Source organism: Muntiacus reevesi, chromosome 3, assembly GCF_963930625.1.
Source record: "Muntiacus reevesi chromosome 3, mMunRee1.1, whole genome shotgun sequence".
Classification (NCBI taxonomy): Eukaryota; Metazoa; Chordata; class Mammalia; order Artiodactyla; family Cervidae; genus Muntiacus; species Muntiacus reevesi.
The window spans coordinates 190,474,260-190,494,139 of NC_089251.1; the positions used below are offsets into that span (position 1 = coordinate 190,474,260).

Genomic DNA, 19,880 nt, shown 5'->3' on the forward strand with positions numbered 1-19,880 from the left:
CACTAATGAAAGCTAGTTTTGTATCAAGGAAAGATGGATCCATCTGGAGTGCCTAAATATTGATAAAAGTATTGATATAACATTTAGTGTGTTTGCTTTATGATACTTTATTCATTGAGAGAGAGCATTTCTATTCTGTCTTTGTGCCTGACACTGTTTTCAGCCCTGGAGATACAGCAGGCCAGAAAACACGTTGCTCATGGCCTGGCTGGAGGGTAAAAATGAATAAGTTAATGTATAATATATTTTTAATGATGAGTGCTATAAAAATAAACAAAGAGAGGGATAGATACAAAAGGATGTAGGATATAAAATACTTAAGATAGGAAGCTTTGAGCATTTGAGAAGCAAAACAGGGCTTGTGATTAGACAGCATTATTCTCCCAGGCTTCCTTGGTGGCTCAGATGGCAGTGTGGGAGACCTGGGTTCGATCCCTGGGTCAGGAAGATCCCCTGGAGAAGGAAATGGCAACCTACTCCAGAATTCTTGCCTAGAGAATCCCATGCACGGAGGATCCTGGCAGTCTACATACAGTCTATGGGGTTGCAAAGAGTTGGACACAACAGAGCAACTTCACAAGCAAATTCTCCCAGTATATACCAAAGTATATTGTTAAGTGACTCTCATTAGACAACAAAGCTGTTATATTTCTACTTTTAACTTCTAATTAGATCTTAATTCATTCCAGAGCTTTTAAGTTTAAAACTGTTTGTTTTTGCTGGGGTTTTTTGAGGGGTGGATTAAGAAGCTACAAAAGCTATCTCCTTGTCTATTTTTATCTAGCAACTCATTTTTTACTTCCCTCAAAATCCTTCCTGTTCCAGGTTATAATGGTACATTTGGGGACAGAATGCTCAATACATGTTACTTTGCTGAACTGAATTGCTCATCTTCTCTTTGCCCCTTAGCCCACAGCCTTCTCACCTTTTTTCCATAGCTGGAAATGGCCTTCTAACCCTGTGCTGTTCTAGAAGGTTGCATTCAAAGTCTTCTATGAACTGGCTCCAAAGGCCATTTTCAGAGCCATCTGCTGCTGCAGACTTTTATGAGGCTTACAAATGCCTGTTACTGCTCTATTTGACGTTTTGGGCTCCGTGTTTCTGCTCATGCCGTACCATCGTTTCTATCAGCTTCTCTGATGCCCTCCTCTTAGTGTTTGATTCTTTCAGCGTGTACTAGTCACACTGTGCCTTGTCTGACTCTTTGAGACCCCACGTACTGTAACCCAGTTTCCACTGTCCATGGGGTTCTCCAGGCAAGAATACTGGAGTAGCTGCCATTTCCTTCTCTGGAATTCTCTGGAATGTTCTTCCTCATTTACTTTGGCCAATTAGAGCATATGCCTCAGGACATAGCACATGTGTCAGATCCATGAAGCCCTTCCTAAATCCAGGTGTGATTTCGATGCCCTTCCTTCACAAACCTCCAACAGAACTTCTGTAGGGCCCAGACTAATTCGGTGGATCTCGCACTAAGTACTGGAAGTTATCAGAGATGGTGTTTCATTCATCATATAAACATCAGTGACTTTCAAGCTTAAGGCTGCATCTGTATCACTGGTAGGATTTAAGAAACACAGGTGCTGGGCTCCAACTCCCAGTTTCTGAGTTGACAGGTTTGGGGGGACCTGAGAACCTGCATTATTAAGTGCCTAGGTGATGCCAATGCTGCTGCTCCAAGGACCACACCATGAGCGTAGCAGTGTTTGATATACTCAGTTTTTGTTTAGTATATTCCTTGAACTTAGTAGGGGCTTGATAAATGTTTTTACATAGTAAAAATTAAATGCTTACTTTCTTATAATAAAAAAAAATGCCTTGGGTCTTAATTGCATCACCTTTTTTGTGGGCACAGTCTCAATGAAGTCATTTATTTCATTCATTTATTTAAATTACAACTAACTACTCACTCAAATGGATACAACCTATCAACTCTTCTTAAACCTATTGCAAATTGGATTAACACAGGGAATGTTCTAGAATATGGACCACACCCTAGACTAGCTAACTCAGATTCTGGGTGGATGCTCAGGGCACCCATCTCTTTAGTAAAATATCCAGGTGATTCTTTATTGGCCAGTCTAGAATCAACCTTGGCAATCAACCTTAATCAGCCTTGGCAAGCAACTTTAAATAAGCTGTGTCTTACTCATATTAATTTAGTCACTTTATTTACTCTAGTAAGTTTTAAACAAGCCTTTAGTTAAGCATGGCATGTAAAATGAAAATACAAAAAGGACCACTTACACTTAAATACTGACTACATAAGCTCCAGGCATCTCCAGAGGTACCCAAGAATGATGGCTCTTGGTTTTAGACATCACTAAAATGAAGGAATAGCTCAAAGCACCATTTACTGTGCCACTATAACTCTTCTTGAAATACTTCCCAAATGCTTATTATACTTTCCACACAGGTAATTTTAATTTCTTAAACTGTTGCCATAAAACGGAGCAGTGTACCTCTGAGGAAGTTACATCACTGGTGTGTCACTGTGGAAGATGAAGCATGCAGGAGCCTGTGATAGAAAGGCGGCCCCGCAACCTGCCTAACAAGACGGTGCTTTTTCTTGAATACTGCCAGCATGTCAGTAGACTCCAAATTGGTTAAGATTAGATACATCAGTGAGTCTTCTCAATCCTCCATCAAAATGACAAGCCTAAGTCCCAGGAGAGGGACCCAGAAAAAAAAAATTCTTTTAAAAATTAATTCATCCTGTTACTTCTTAATCCAAAGGAAAATGGAGAAAAATGAATAGATAAAAAATGCAGACTTCTTTCTTTATTCAACTGTCATTTCACAAACAGTTTTGAGAGCATAACAAATGCCACAGAGTACTCAGAGTTGAAGGTAAAATTTTATGTTAGAAGAGAAAATGGTCTGCCGCTGTCTTCAGATCTATTAGGGTCAAATATTTTGAAAAGAACAACTGTAAGTTTGTTTCTGGCGAAGAAGTTATTTTTTTAAATGCCAAGTACAGGTCTGCGATTCCCAGGTGGTGCGAGTGGTAAAGAACCCTCCTGCCAATGCAGGAGACATAAGAGACGTGGGTTCGACCCCTGGGTCAGGAAGATCCCCTGGAATAGGAAATGGCAACCCACTCCAGTATTCTTACCTGGAGAATCCCATGGACAGAGGAGCCTGGCGGGCTACAGTCCATAGGATCGTGCGCGCGCGCACACACACACACACACACACACACACACACACACACACACACACACAGAGGTTTGTGTCAGCATAAGTACTGAATTCACTCTTGCGAAGTGATAGAGAAAGAAGGAGAGGAATGAGCAAAAACAGGGAGGAAAGAAGGAAGGGAGGGAGAGAGGAAGGAATGACTGGAAGGATCTGAAGCTGGAATGAATCCAGCTTCATTAGTGCTCTAAAAAAGGCAGAAACTGCCTGTCATTTCTTTTTTTAAAATTAATTTATTTTAATTGGACAATGTTGTGATGGTTCTTGCCATACATCGACATGAGGAGAGAACTATCTCTTGGCTGAGGGAAAGGAGAGAAAAGAACTCAGACTTGAACTGATTGTAAAGTATCATTTTCATAGAACATGTTGCAAAGAAGAAAGGAACCTAAATGTTCCCAAGTTCTGGTCTCTTAGCTGTTTCTTTTATGCTCAGATTTCCTTGTGGCTCACAGGATAAAAAATGTTCCTGCAATGCCAGAGACCTGGGTTCGATCTCTGGGTCAGGAAGATCCCCTGGAGAAAGGAATGGCTACCCACCCCAGTATTCTTGCCTGGAGAATTCCTTGGACAGAGGAGCCTGGTGGGCTACAGTCCATGGGGGTCACAAAGTTGTGTCACTCAGACACAACTGAATGACTAACACCTTTACTTTCACTACACTTTCCATTAGAAAATTCTTGACACTCTTGTGATTTATGGCAGCCCATGTCTGAACCATGGCTCATGCATTAGGTTGGGTGGGTTGTAAAATCAAGGTAGTAATATTTGAAGAAACCCTAGATATACTCTAGCATAATGCACTCACTCTCTGGTTGAGAGACTGGTGCTTTGGGACTTTGACTTACTCAGGCTTGTATTCTAGTTAGTGGCACAGTTATCATTAAGACCAAGTACCCCTGACTTCCAACAAAGATCTCATTCCACTGTGTCACACTGTTCTTAAAATTTTTAAATAGTTTAAGTTATCTAAATTTTACTTGATTATATGGGCAGTGATGATTAATTTAAAGAACAAAAGAAGGGTTATTCTCTGTCCTGCTTCTTAGAAGTCCTCTTTCAGAGTTGTCAAACTTGATCCCATAAACATATATCAACTTGCATCCACTTGACTTACCTGGCCATGGTCACATTCCCAGATTCAGATGAAAGAACTCCAGGACTCACCTCCAAAGCAGTCATGTTTTTCTGGTTTTCTGCAGATAAGAGATTAGCTTCTCTGATTTTATCTGTGGCTTCTCTTAGTAGGTCCCAAGCATCATCAACCTTGCTTTTATAGTCTGCCAGTTTCTCCCGGAGATCCTTCTCCATCTCTTCGTTTTTCCCCCGGGGCTCTCCAAACAGCTTCTTCACTTTCTTCAGAAGGCTTTCTGCAGCTCTATAAAGACCCCATCCCAACAAGAGACAATAAGCCCTCACTGCCTCAGAGTTGGTTGGTATTAAACAGTGTTACAAAGAGATACTAACATTAGAAGTATGGAAAACATGACAATATTTAAAGCAGACTGTGTGCTAAACCAAGCTGAAAACTGAGAGCTGAAAAGTGGAGAAAACATTTAGAATTAAAGCACAAAAAAATCACACGTTGTACATTTATTAATAACATAACATTTTTGGAAAGGAACTCAAGCTATTCTCAAAATCTGGCTGATGAAATCAGTTTTGTCGTGTATATTATATACCAAAAATAAAATATGATTAACCATATTTTCTCTGTTACTTTGAATACAAGATGTGAACACTGATACGTTTGGTTAGAAACAATATAATGCCATGCTGTTGACATGCTAGTGTAATTTTGATCTACTTTTCTTTTCCTTTGACCTGAGTTCTAGGAGTATCCTGGATTCAACTTAATGGTTTTTCTAAAGTGATACTGTTTGAGCCCTTTAAGAAAGGCTAACTACTTGAAAAACAGTAGTTCTCAAACTAGCAGGCATGATAATCCCCTGAAGCACTTGTCAAGCAGATTGCTGGACCCCATCCCAAAAGTTTCTAATTGAGTAGGTCTACCATGAGGTTAGGAGTGGAAGGGAACGACAGAGGATGAGACAGCTGGATGGCATCACCGACTCGATGGGCAGAAGTTTGAGTAAACTCCGGGAGTTGGTGATGGACAGGGAGGCCTGGAGTGCTGCGATTCATGAGGTCGCAAAGAGTCGGACATGACTGAGCGACTGAACTGAACTGAACTGAGGATGGGGTTGGATAATTTGTTTTTCTAACAAGTTTTCAGGTGTTGCTAATGTTGCTAGTTTAGTAGATATTATTTGATTATTAATAATACCATCACTTTGTAGTTGACTGTAAATGTAAAAATGTACTTTTTAATGAGTATACAACCATTGGCATTCATCAGCATTAGTAAAATCACTATCATTATTCATAACCTCAAATCCCCAACCTTTATTTCATAGTATTAGTATGTATTATTTGACAGTTCTTCTATTCAATATTTCCCAAGATGACAAAATGTACAGGATGACTTGCTAAATTCATAACTTTATTTATCCAAAAATATTTTCATTAAAACAAAAACAACAGTTTTAAAGCCCCTAATACAGGAAATTAATAAAGCAAGCCCAGGAGCCTAATTGAAGAAGTGTGCGTCCTCAGTCACTGCAGCGGTGTCTGATTCTGTGACCCTACGGACTACGGTAGCCCACCAGGCTACATGTTCATGGGATCTCCGGGTAAAATACTGGAGTGTGTGGCCATTCCCTTCTCCAGTGGACCTTTTCGACATAGGGATCAAACCCACATTTCTTATGTCTCCTGCACTGGCAGGCGGGTTCCTTACCACTAGCGCCACCTGGAAAGCCCAATTGCAGAAGGGACAGCACCAAAAAAATAGATAATTTACTTAATTATCTATATATAGGAATAAACATGCCTTTGGTCCATTTTAGAGCAAGATAAATTATAACTAAGTAGATGAAAAACAAAGAGCATACAAAGTATCTCCTACTGATACGTGTGATGGAAAATTTAGAAAACTCGAACCAACAATTTGGAAAGTTCAGTTTATCAAATGAAAAAATAATAGCGTTTCCACTCACACCAACTCATCTTCAGCAACTTCCTTCTGTGTGTCTAGATTTTTCCTCCTCAGTTCTGTCATCATCTGATCAACCTCATTCTGAAGCTCTTGCAAATTTCTCTCAAAGGCCTCGTCTTCAGTTCCTAGAGTTTCATTTAGTTTTACAGCTTTTTCATTTACAGCTGCAGGGGGTAAAACAAATTTTGCAAATTAGCAAACAAAATGCTGCATGTAAAAGTGGCAGCCAGCATCTGCTCTTCTCAACCATCTCCAAGAGAACCGCTGTTTGTCATGGGTGTTCCTGCTGAGAAAGAGAGGCAGTTGCTACACCAATCCATAAGAAACAAGGAAATGTGGCATATTTCTCTATATTATGTTGCTTTTAGGGGGACACGGCAATTAAAACAGTGTTTCTACTTTTTAAGTGGCTCAAACTCTCTTCAGGTAAGAGTGAAAAATGAGACATGTAGCATTAATTCTTGGAAGCTGAAAATACAAAGTCTGCATTGCTAAGACACAATCAGTTGCAATTTTAAAACCCTAAGTAGAGAAACACTATCTGTGATAAGATCTCTGAAAATGAAACTGCCCTTGCACTTCCACACAGTTCTGTGTTGATTCCTGCAAAGGAATAAGGGAAGGAGCCCCAGCCTTGGGACAGGTATTCTACATCAGGGCTCAAAGATACCTTTCAGCAGTAACAGCCTTCCTGTGAATCTGTGTTTATTATGCACTAAAAGGGGTTTCAAACTGTGCTCTTTGGAATCTTAGGATTCTCCAGGCACTTCAGGTATTCTACAAATGATGTCTATTCTGCCAAGAACCTATTTTATAGGTTGATGTTCTGGGCAAGATTTCATTTGAAGAAAGAAGTCTCTGTCAAATAAAAGTTTGAAAAATTGGTGCATTGAAACATGTACACAGTACTACCTTAGTTTTAGACCAACTTTTTCTGAAGTGTGTTCTAAGTGTGTTCTATGGAGCATTAATTTAGCAAATTGAAGACAGATTTTTTTTTTTAACTCTTTGGTCTGCTGAGTCCTTTTGTCTATAATAGTCCCAAAGACAATCCCCAGAATAAAGACTATGGGTTGACCAAGAGACCATTTTCTACCATTCAAGACTGTATCCTAAAACCTCTTTAAGATCTAAAGAATTTTCAAATCTCTTTTCTATTCTTGGAGAAACTTTTCTGATTAACACTGGTCAGAGTTGTTCCAAGATGGGATGGACAGACCTGAAACAGCTGCACATACTTAGGCCACACAGACCAGCAGCAGAAGTGGATGTGGGTTAGTACTGTGGTTCTCAAATGTGGTCCTCAAGTGAACAACATCAGATCCATCACCTGGGATCATTGGAAATGCAGATTCTCAGGTCCCATCACAGATCTACTGAGTCAAAAGTTCTAGGGTGTGGTCCGACACTGACTGTTTTAACCAGCCCTCCAGGATTTTGATGCACCTAGAGTCTGAGTATCTGGGGTTGGTGGAAGAAACAGTTTCAGTCTCTACTTCTACCCTTTCCAGAATGCATCTTTCTAATTCTTTTTTAATGATAAATGTCTTTGGTTAAAAAGTTGCTGCAATCAACCTGCCATTTCTGATAGTCATAGTTTAAAATCTATGGAACAATCTGAATCAGGTGTCTTAAAGAACAAATATGGCCATTCTTAGCCCTGTGGTAGAAATTATTGCTCCAGAGCTATTCCTAGAGTTAATGAGGGTGCCTCTTTCTGGCTGTCTGCTTTATAGTCATCCCTTGATATATGACAAAGAACCTTCTCAAGATTCTACCTTTGTGATTAGTAAGACATCACCTTGGACATGTAATTTTTAAGGAATCATGGTGACCACGGACTATTGATTAGAATGCACTTTGGACCAGCAGACTATGTGGGAGTCATGCCAAAATGTTGGGTGATTAAATGTTAGAAGGTTCCTATTTTTAGATTTCAAGAAAGATGGTAGTAGACTTCACTCTACCAATAAAAGAGCCCCATCATATGGTCTGAGTGCACACCTATATGTACAGTTGATTTTAATCACTTGTAGCATGTAAGTAACCACTGACATCCTTTGCATTCACATTATTTCCTTAAGTGAAATGGATAATTCCCCCTTTCTAAACCTGACAAGGCTGTATGTTTTTTTCATTATTAAATGAACATATAAATGAGTTTTGCTTAAAGATGTTTTTGGAAACCTGATTGAATTTAGGTCCTGGTCCTAGGTGTTATCAAGGAAGCACAGAATGTGAAATATAATCACACTATTTCTCTTGTAGTCTAATCTCAAAGTTAAATTTCTACAGAGAAGAATGTGGTGCACAAAGAATGATGGGGAAAAGGAAAATATGGATTGTATAATTTCTTTTAAATTAAAGCAATGAGCAAGCAACCAGAAGAAATCATTAGGGTACACAAATACTGCTTTAGCAAAATGCAGCTATGTTAAGAAAGCAAGTATTATTTTTATAGATGTCTCATTGCTCCATTACTTCAATATATGGAATTTGGAACTTTTATGAGTACTTTTACGTTTAAGATAAATGTGTTATGTAGTCTATTATCCCAAGATATTCACTATCGCTTCAGTATATTTTCAATGGTATTAAAAATACTTGCAATAGAAACACATCTTTTAATTTCATTATCTTTTCTACCTTATTACAAAGGGAATTTAGGTTAAAATATCTTTAAAACAAGATAAATATAAAAGGAGATGGGGCAAAGATAAAAATGTTAATGTAAACCAGACAAAGAGTGACTAGACAGAAAGGCATAAGGCATACTGTAATATCCAGTGTAGTGGGTCCTGAATCTGGTGTTAAGCATCTTAGTAGCCAAAGCATCAGGATAAAGAGGAGCATTTAAGAGGTATACAGTACCCGTAACATACAAACTGAATAAATTAATTCCTCAGGAGAAATAAAGCTATTTTTCATGCTGAACCTGAGAAAAATAACCTGTAACGGGTAAATTTATCATGAACGGCTAATACTATTGTGACCTGAGGAACAGGAAAGAAGGCTGTCCAGCATTTCTTTAGTCCTATTATATATCAGGGCATGTGATAATGGTTTTATATACCCTCACTCATTAATTCTAATAGTGTGTGTAGTTTTTTCATTTTATTGACTCAGAAGTCAGCACAAAGCAGACTTTATAAAACTGTGTGAGATAAGAATGCCTTAGATTAATAGAAGTTGATTTCTATATAGACTTAAAATGGAATATAGGATGAGTAAAGTATTTCATCTATCTAAAAAGAAAACTGAAATAGACAAATGCCAGGCTGAAGTATTCACGTTTCCCACAGCAATTTATTACCACTAATAAAAACTAAAAATACTGATGATCATCCACTGTTATTATGGTCTCAAGAGAGGAAGAAGGTATAGGTATGTTGTATATAACTCACTTAAAGTTTTTAGTGAGTTTTCTTCTTTTTTAAATCTCCTAAATGTCCAAGCCTGTTACATATATAACAGAAATGATTTAGCTTAACTCTGACATATACAAATTTGAATTTTCATGAAAGTTGAACAGCTGGATTCTGTTTTATAAAGAGCTGTGATTGTCATTTTTGTTATCATCTTCATTAGGACCTGTTGGAAGAAGAGTAACGGTCACATTGTCCTCAGGTACAGGATCACAGCCGTCCACATGGCACGTTACAGGAATTAGGAAAAGGTGTCCCGTTTGGACAGACACAATAAGATCACCTGACTGATGGACAAATTTAGGGACCGGGAGACATCTTCCATGACACATAACCCTTTTCTTTGCCAGACGGGACGGTGAGCCGAGCCGGGGTTAAATACTGTCTCCACTCTGCCCCCTGCTGGTGTGTCTGTGGTACGCACACACGGGGAGGTGGAGGGCGCAGCCTGGAGAGGCAGGCAGCGCTGATACTGGAGTATACTGAAAACGTGTATCGTTAGGATTCATTCTTACGTAGCAATGTTTGATTGAAACAATGAAGCTGAGATCCCAGAATAAGCTGCTTAATGTTTGAGATAAGATGGAAGCTAAAGGAACGCTCCTAGAGCACTAACATCTTCAGGTATTCAGATACAGTGAACCGGCTCTGTCTGCAACGGTTTTTCTTTTCTTTTCTTTTTTTTTTTTTGCGGGGGGTGGGGGGGAACACATGCAAATAAAAACAACGTTGATGGAAAATGAAATCAAGGAGACCACAACAACTTCATCTAGCTGAGGAGAAACCACGTTAACGAGTTAACTCGTTTTGGTAGGAGTAATTTCTGTTCCAGATCCTGACATATTTGCCCTGAGATGGCGCCTCAGATGGAAACTCTGCAGTTTCTTACTGTGGGGGATCATTGGAAGTTCCTGCCTCTTCCTGGCTGTGACTCCTAAGAAAGACTTGTCAGGATCTTGAAAGCCTTGAAGGTTCTCATGTCCTGATTTATTTGGCTGTATTAGAAAGCAAAACGTCTAAAATGTTTAACATTGTGGAGGAACTAAATTGTTTTATTTTTTAAAGAAAAAAACATTTTTACCTATTTTTCTCAACATGCATGGATGTTTATGATGTACTAATAGATATTTAAGAACTGTTGTGTTTTTTTTTTTGAGGGCTTTTTTTTTTGGTATTATCTCTTTTTTTTTTTTCTATAGTTTTAATTTAATTTTTTTTTTAATTAATTAATTTATTTATTTTTTGGTGTTTACTTTTTTTTATTTTTTGCTTTTTTTTTTTTTTTTAATTTTTCAGTGGGTTTTGTCATACATTGATATGAATCAGCCATAGAGTTACACGAATTCCCCATCCCGGTCTCCCATCCCACCTCCCTCTCCACCCGACTCCCCGGGATCCCCCCAGCCCAACAGGCCCGAGCACTTGACTCATGCCTCCCACCTGGGCTGGTGGTCTGTTTGAGTTTCTTAATTTGGGCTTTGCCCCACAATGGCTTCCACTTTGACTCTCAAATCAGATTGGTGGATGCCAACAGCTAACTCCTAGAGAATCGTGAACTCCACGCAGTGCAGCTTCTGGTGAGGCGGCGCATCCAAATTCCAAGCAACAGATGTTCATTAAAAACCAGAACCAAGCATTTAAAAGTCATTTTGAGAAATTAAAGTACTGCTGTAAGGTATTGAGCAGAATTATTAAATTGATTTTTTAAAAAATCAAGAACCTTTTAAATAGTTTTGAATACAAAAACAGCACAAGAGCAGAGAAGTTGCCCGTTAACTGATTTAATCACATTTGATCACAATATTCCTCAAGAATCAGAGCGTTCCCAAAGGAATGCATTCAATGTATCGCTGGTTTGCACTCATAATTCCTAATTCACTGACTGCTGTTACAAATTGAACACTGAAAGCCATAGCTTCTTAACTGATAATGCCCTAGAATGTCTTGATTAAAATACTTTTTAAAAACCCAACCCTCAAATTTAGAAAGGCCAGCTCTTGCTAGAGAAATTCCAGTCTTCATTGATCCTTCTTTTCCTCTTTTCCTACTGGGAGAAACAATGATTAAACTATGCCTTCGCTAATACCTGCTGCATCCCGGGCCAGGTCCTTGATGAAGTCCCCCAAGGAGTCTGCCCGCGTGTTGGTCCTCTCAGCATCCTGTCCAGTTTGCTCGCCGTCTGCTGTCACTTTGGTAGCCTAATGATCCAAATTCGGGAAAAGCATAATTAATAGGCATGATGAAGCTACAGCTAGATAAACTCCCACTGGTTGCATTTTCTTTCAAATATTGCTTTGAGCCAAAGGCAATCGATGAATTATTGATCAGATGTACTGGAAATGACGCCCCGTGCTCAAGTATACAATTAAACTTTATTACTTCTTCCATTAAATGGAAATCAGAGAGCTGTATTTGGTCTTTTTAAAACCCTCGTTATAGGCAATGGCACAGAAGAAGTAATAAAGCAGAATTATTTTTGAAATATCTTTAAAGTACTATTGCCAAAACTCTTTAATGGATGCTTCAGTCTCCATATGTTGCAGTTTTGTCCATATTTTATTTACGGAAAAGTGTGGAGCGTAGCAACGATCTCTTGAAAGAGGCACAGATAGTCTGTCTCAATAAGCTTGATCCTATAGATTTGGTTCCGATCAATACATTAATTAAACAAAGAGAGGAAATGCTTAACTACTAAGTAGTAAATGCTTGTTTTATAACACTCTAAAGATCTAGTAAAATGTTAAAGAAGAATAAATGCTAACTTTCCCATATGACATCACCAAAAAAGATTCTGGTAATCACAGGACCATATGTTACTGTCAACAAAATAAAACAGAACCCTACAACAGCCCCACCTCCCAAAGAATGTCCTCATACAGTTCCACCCCTATCCACACTGAAAATACCATTTGACACAATGGAGTTCATTTAATGTGTTCATGGTTAACCATGAACATAAACCATATGGAGTCAAATAAAAATGGCAAGTATAACATTAAATGTTTCAGATACTACAAGATTTAGAGCACCTTATCATAGGTTTACACTTCGTTTTTCCATGTGTATGCATATGCTAATAAATATGACTTCCTATTTTTAAAAAATAGGGATAATCTAACTATAGATAATGAATCAAAGAATCACAAACTGATTCAATATAATCTGAATAAGACCCAAGTTGGCAGGGTATTAAAACTCCACAATCTTGTACCAGAGTGCCTGCATTTTAGACATGCCCAGAGAATCTAAATTGTTTTATACATAAATGGATTTTAAATAGGACTTAAAATAGAACTAAATGTCTGGCCAACATAGAACATGGCAGGAGGTGCTGCAGGAATTAGAATGCATTTTGTGATTTCCCGGGGGCAGTAAGAGGTTTAATTCATGGAAGTTTTCAGCATTTTAAATAAAAGGCAGACTATAAAGTCCAACTATTATCATATAACTTCTTAACCTCCAAGCATTATCATCACAAAAAAAGAATGAAAGGGTAAGAATCCATTGAAAGTTTTAAAAATTCTTCATTATAATAATAGCTTTAGTATATATACAAAATGATTTGGAGAGTGTTAGTATATTAGAATGCTCTGGATTAATTCTTCCAAAACATTAATATTGACATTATTTTAACTTTTAGATTTGAGGTTGAGTCAAGAAACTCTTTACACATACACACCACACCAATGTACACTCACACAATTTTTAAAATGTTGCTTTTGTATTCCTAAGGTCAGCTGCTTAAGATCTTGGCCATCTAAACTGCTTTAGATGTTTGCCTAGTCTGGATTTTACTGCATTCTGTAATAGTCACTACTATTTTCACATATCATATCATATTAGAACACTATTATAATAACAGATTTGACCTACATTATGATCATCTTTCAATATCTTAAGAATTAATACATCACTAGCCTTAGTATCTCTTATTACACAGAAAGTGTACATTATAATTTGAACTAAAACTTATTTTTTGCTTCATCAATATCTTATTTACATTACCCAAAGGTAATAATTCCCATAAATATTGATACCATCAAGTTTCCAGCTCTTCTATGTCCAAAGCATCTAATTTTTTGAAAATAAATGTATACTGATAATACTCTTTTTAAAATTCTGGATGATCAAGACAGTATTCATTGCCTCGACTTCTTATCAAATTAATTTATAAAAATATGTAAGAATCATCATTGACAAACTAATTACCAATTACATGAACACTCCGATATTAAGATGTCAAGAATTCTACATAACCCATGATAAGAAGTAAGTAAAAAGTGTTATCACTAAGACCCCATGCAATCAGCTTCACTGGCCTCCTTTTATGTTTAATATGCCATACTCTTGCCTTCCTCTGGCCTTGTATTCTATTGTCTTTACTTGGATTGAACTTCTGCTCAACATTTTTAGGGGTTGCATCCTTGTCTTCCATCAGCTTTCTGTTTAATAAGTATTTCTTCTTGGTGTGGTCATCTGCAGGCACCTAGGTTAGGTTCCTCAACTTCCTATAGAAGAATATTGCCTTCATAGCACCATGCATTTTAGAATTACTCCTTATGCATTGACATCTCTATGCATTGGCTTCCTCTCTAAAGGGTAAGCTCTAAGAGGACAAAAACTTGGTCTGTTTGTTCATTGCTTGATATTCAGTTTCCAGTATGATACCTCACTGATAGCAAATAAAAGTGAATCCTGTCAAATATATGACTAAGCAACAATTTCCTAACTAATCTTGCCGATCTTATTGCCATTCTTATTGCCCACTTTTCTAGGAACATTCCCAGAAAAAGCTTTGTTCATACAATTGCTAATTCCCCTCTCAAAATAAATTCAAGACCCCAAGATGATTCTGTTCTAACCTCATCTTCCCTGTGAAGACATCCTTGATGATTTTGACCCATATCCTCCTTTCTTAGATTTTCAAAAACAGCCATCATTAGTACTATTCATGACTGCTGTAGGTAATTATTTTGTTAGGTATTTTGTCATATCTGTTGAATTTCAATCCTTGGAGGCGAGGGCTATGTCTTATTTCCTTTTATTCCTCCGAGAGCCAGGCACAGTGCCTGGTAAATTGTAGGGGGTCAAAGATGTTGGGTGATAGACTGATGTAATGATAATCAAACAAATGATCCCTTTGAAGTTCTAAAGCCTATTGGAGGAAAAAAAAAAAAAAACTTTCCATATACCTTCCTGATACCATTCAAACTGGCCGTATGCCTGGTGTCATGCCTGCCAGTGAATATGGATGGCTGGGCGCTTTTTTCTGGCCATTTTTCAGAGCCCTATAGGAGGCAGATGCTGAAGAGCTGCTGCTGAGAGCTTAGGAGGAGACCCAAGCCTGGAGCCTGTGGTCACGACACTACCTTCTAGTCACTGGCCTCCCGGTGTTTCAAAATTACAGCAATTAGGTGACTGCACACCAAATACCATGCTAGTGAAGGCAGAGCTTGGAGGGCAGAAATCTTTACGGCCAGCACAGTGCTTGTGAGGAAGAAGACATGCTTCCCTCTTGGCTGTGTTCCTGGAAAGGAGGGGATTTGAGATTCCTGGCACCAAAAGGTACCAACTTATGGCATCTAAGAGGTGGGTTCCACAGCCAGGCTCAGCTGTCCCCCATGTGGATACGCATGTTCAGAAGGGCTGACGGTCCTCTCTTGCATGTCGTTTACTCTTCCTGCCTTTAGAGATGCATAGAGGGTGCACGTACTAGGTCGCTTTAGTCAAGTCTGACTGTGCGACTCTGTGGACTGAAGCCCGCCAGGCTCCTCTGTCCCTGGGATTCTCCAGGCAAGAATGTGGGAGTGGGTTGCCTTGCCCTCCTTCAGGGGATCTTCCTGACCCAGGGATCGAACCCACATCTCTTGTGTCTCCTGCGTTGGCAGGCAGATTCTTTACCACTAGCACCACCTGGGAAGCCTCCCCCTAGAGGGCATGATCCCTATTTTCACACTGGTGAGGAGGAAGGCTATGAAGAGGTTAAGTGACTTATCTGAACGCACACATACGTAGGGAACTGGGGATGAGACATACATTTTCTGCTGCATAGCCGTGTATTCTGTCAGCGTCAAATATTAACTTCTGTTTGGCTAACACCCAGGAGGATGGGGAAGACCCTCTGGGTGGGAGGGGGGATGTGGTCCAGCTTTGGCGGTACTCTAAGTGCACAAGCTATGTCGTGTCCGACTCTGCAACCCCACGGACTGTAGCCCACCAGGCTTCTCCGTCCATGGATTCTCCAGGCAAGAGTACTGGAGTGGGTTGCCATTTCCTTCTCCAGGGGCCCTTCCCCACCCAGGGATTGAACCCGTGTCTCTTGTGTCTCCTGCACTGGCTGGCGTGCTCTTTACCACTAGCGCCACCTGGGAAGCTTTAGGCTTTAGTAAATTAACATATTTGAAAATCCATATCAGGACACCATGTGGATACACTTTTCAAAATCATGTTTCATTACCCAGTAGTTAAGTTGAAGAGTCACCTTGTCAAAACCCACCCAGGAGAGACTCCATAAAGGAAGCCAATGACAAATATATTACCATCTATGGGTAGGGGTGCTAGACTATAAAAGTGAAATTCACAAAAATCAGTTTCACCCAGGACAGGCCATTGATAATGTGACAGATGAATGCTAACTACCACATGATAGGAGCTATCTGTCTGATTCCATTTGGCTCTTCTTGCATTTTATTAAATTATCGTCCCCATCCCTTAGTCAGCTTCCTCCTTACTCACTATTATCTTGTTCCTGAGTATCTGACAAATGTCTTCTCATTTACCCTAATATGTACAATCTTCCTTTCATTCTCTACATTAGACTTTCTTATTTTTACATTCTCTTACCTCTGTTCTACAATTTTTCCAGTATTCCTTTGTAAATGATGCCTTATACACAACTTTGCAAGTATTTCTCTTTCCTTTGATTATCTTTTTATATTCAAGTTCACTCAACTAGGTATTTTTTCCCTTTATTTTTCTTCTATTTTCTTTGTGGTTGTTTCGTGTATTTTTTTTTTTAGAGTATTTATATCCAGGCAGCATGCATTACGATTAGACACAAGTTCATTTACTTCTGAACAATGTAGCTGTTACTTTCTTGCTTTAGCTCAAGCAGTTCTCACTGTGCCTCTTGAAACCTGCACATAATTTTCTTGGTTGGATATTACTAGTGTCTTTCATTTTTTGCCTTCTTTATGTTAAAACTAGAATTTAATGGAGCAAATCTAACTACTGAATAGACAATATTGCTTAGTTGTCATCCTCCTTTGCATTTGCAGACTTACACAGTTTCCTGCTGAAATTAAATTTCAGATCTAATCATTTACATGATATTCTCAAAGGTCATCTTCAGATACTACTGGTTCTGTATATCCAAGGGTCAGTGAAGTGCTAGGATAAGCTACTAGGACAGACAGTGCCCAAGAACAGAGACGGTCAACTGACCCTGGGGAAAAATAAATCAGTTCTATGTGAAATTTCTCCTTAAATATTTCAGGTGTCAGTTTTGAAAGTTCCAAATAAGTATGATTTGTTATACATTATCTCTCTCTCTTTTAAATATAATAGTAGAAATAAAAAAATGTTGGGAACTTAAACCTTTTGGAGCTGGTGGGGTAGAGAGTTATTTGTTTAATGATCATGAAATAAATTTATAATCATGAACTGAAGAAAAAGCACAGTGGTATAACACAATTATAAGAGGAATCCCATCACACCTGGAATATCACAGAAGGCTTACTGTAGACTTTGATGAGCTGAGGTTTAGTTCAGGGTTAAAGAAAACAGCTTCCCTGGTGGCTTGGAGGTAAAGAACCTGCCTGCCAAAGCAGGAGAAGCAGGTTCGATCCCTGGGTCGGGTAGATCCCCTGCAGAAGGAAACGGCAACCCACTCCAAGTATTCTCGCCTGGGAAATCGCTTGGACAGAGGAACCTGGCAGGCTACAGTCCATGGGGTCTCAGAGTTGAACATGACTTAAGGACTAAACAACAACAAAAGAAAACCCGTGCAGAAAAGCTCTGTGGTAGAATGAAATGTCTGAGAATTAAGATAAAGGCAGAGAGAGGTGTGTTAAGAAGGAATATAGGGTCAAAAGTGGCAATTGCTATAGGAAGTTCAAGTAAAATAAAGCTTCCACTGGATTTAGCGAGCAGCTTTCCATCGATTACCTTGTCAAAACAGTTTTGGGAGCAAGCAGGAAGTGGAACTCTAGACTAGGAAGTGAGGAAATAAAGCAGAGCTCCTCCAAGTCTTTCAAAAAACTTGGCTGTGAAATGAAAGATGGAGGTCAGGACAGTAGCTACAGAGGCACATACAGCGTTATCATCAAAAAGCACCTCAATATTCCATACTGATCATAGTGTCTGATGTTATGAATGTGTTACATATGATTCCCATATTCAAGCAACTTACATTCCACATGGAAAATAAAATGATAATAAATTAAAATACATTTAAAAGATATATAATTATACAACATTTTGCTTATATAATATTTGCACATTATATACAATAAGTGTTTAACATATTAATTTTGGGGAGGAACATTATTTTCTTTAGCAATGTCTTCCCCCGTAGCTCAGTGGGTAAAGAATCTGCCTGAAAGGCAGGAGACCTGGGTTCAATTCCTGGGTTAGGAAGACCCCCTGGAGAAGGAAATGGCAACCCACTCCGGTATTCTTGCCTGAAGCATCCCATGGACAGAGGAGCCCAGCAGGCTACAGTCCATGGGAGGTCACAAGAGTCTGACACGACTTAGTGACTACCCCCCCACCCCCCATTAGAGAACTTAATTGCATCATAAAAAGATAAGCACAAAATATATAAGCACCTGAGGGAGAGAGCGCATCTCATACCAGCTATGCAGGATCAGACTCGCCAGATATTTTAACAATTAAAGTGTATTAATCATAAACTGACTCGTCAGATAACAAAGCAGAGAGGATTGTCAAAAAGATTGGCTATACCAGTGGAAGCACTTTCCATAGGACAGGGAGCTGTAAGCGCCACACAACTCTAGGCTGACAATAGTTTTCAACCTTGACTGGCATCAGAGTCATCTGGAAGCTCATGAACGTCCCGGTGTTCATACTATTGTTGTTCAGTCACTAAGTCGTATCCGACTCTGAAATCACATGGACAGTAACCCACCAGGCTCCTCCGTCTATGGGGTTTCCCAGGTGGGAATACTAGAGTGGCTGCCCTTTCCTTCTCCAGGGTCTCTTCCCAACCCAGGAACCGAACATGCCTCTCCTGCATCGCAGGTGGATCCTTTTACTGCTGAGACACCTTTATATTGTGCACCAGACTGATTACCTCACATTTGGGGGTGAGACTGGGCATCAGGCAACTCCAAGATGCAGTTTTAGTTTAAGGCACTGTCTCCTCTAACATAGCCACAGATACTAGGAAGTCATGGCCCCTGTACTTCTCCTATTCTGATCTCAACTGCTGAATCATTCACAGCTGTGAGATAAAGGTATTGGTGGATTCAGCCGTTGGGAAGATCCCCTGGAAGAGGGCATGGCAATCCACTCCAGTATTCTTGCCTGGAGAATCCCCATGGGCTGAGGAGCCTGGTGGGCTACAGTCCATGGGGTCACAAAGAGTTGGACACGACTGAGTGGTTAAGTACAACACAGCATACACATTGGACATTTACATCATTTAATCCTCTAGTTATGATTCCATGGGTAGCAATACAACTTCTAATTATCGTGCAGCTTGACCACAGGAAAAGAAAGAATTGATCATTTTGACTTGAATATTGAAGCTCTGCATGATTTTCTGGTGGGGACAAGGTTAATTAATAAGTGAGGATTTCCTTTTATTTCTTCCCCATCCTCACTTCATCATGGAGACATTTACTTACAGAAGTCTTATTTCTAGGCTTTTCAAGTTATAAAATTTGAAGAATGGGTGGATAAAAATGGTATTGAAGTATGGAAATGGGGAAAAAGAATACTTTCCAGTGGGGAAATCTGGCAAACACGACCTCAGCCAGGTGATCAAGATAAATATCAATAATAATAAGACATACTGATTATATGCGTTCTTAATATGACATGATAAAATGATACATTATCTCTGTGGTCTTTCCCACACAGACCCATATCTCTATTCTAATCATGAGAAAAATGTAAGGCAAACCTCAATGGAGGGACATCATACAAAATAAATGAACTTGTCAAAACTGTCAAAA

General features: G+C 39.1%; 1 protein-coding gene across 1 annotated transcript in view; it reads right to left on the bottom strand.

Moving 5' to 3' along the window:
• Positions 1-19,880, bottom strand: part of LAMA2 (laminin subunit alpha 2) — a 673,037-nt gene that overhangs the window by 141,086 nt on the left and 512,071 nt on the right. Inside the window, exons 35-37 of the mRNA XM_065931349.1 lie at positions 11,768-11,879; positions 6,258-6,420; positions 4,366-4,576 (exon numbers count right to left, since the gene is read on the bottom strand). Coding sequence (XP_065787421.1) covers positions 4,366-4,576; positions 6,258-6,420; positions 11,768-11,879 — 486 coding nt within the window. The remainder of the gene's footprint in view (positions 1-4,365; positions 4,577-6,257; positions 6,421-11,767; positions 11,880-19,880) is intronic.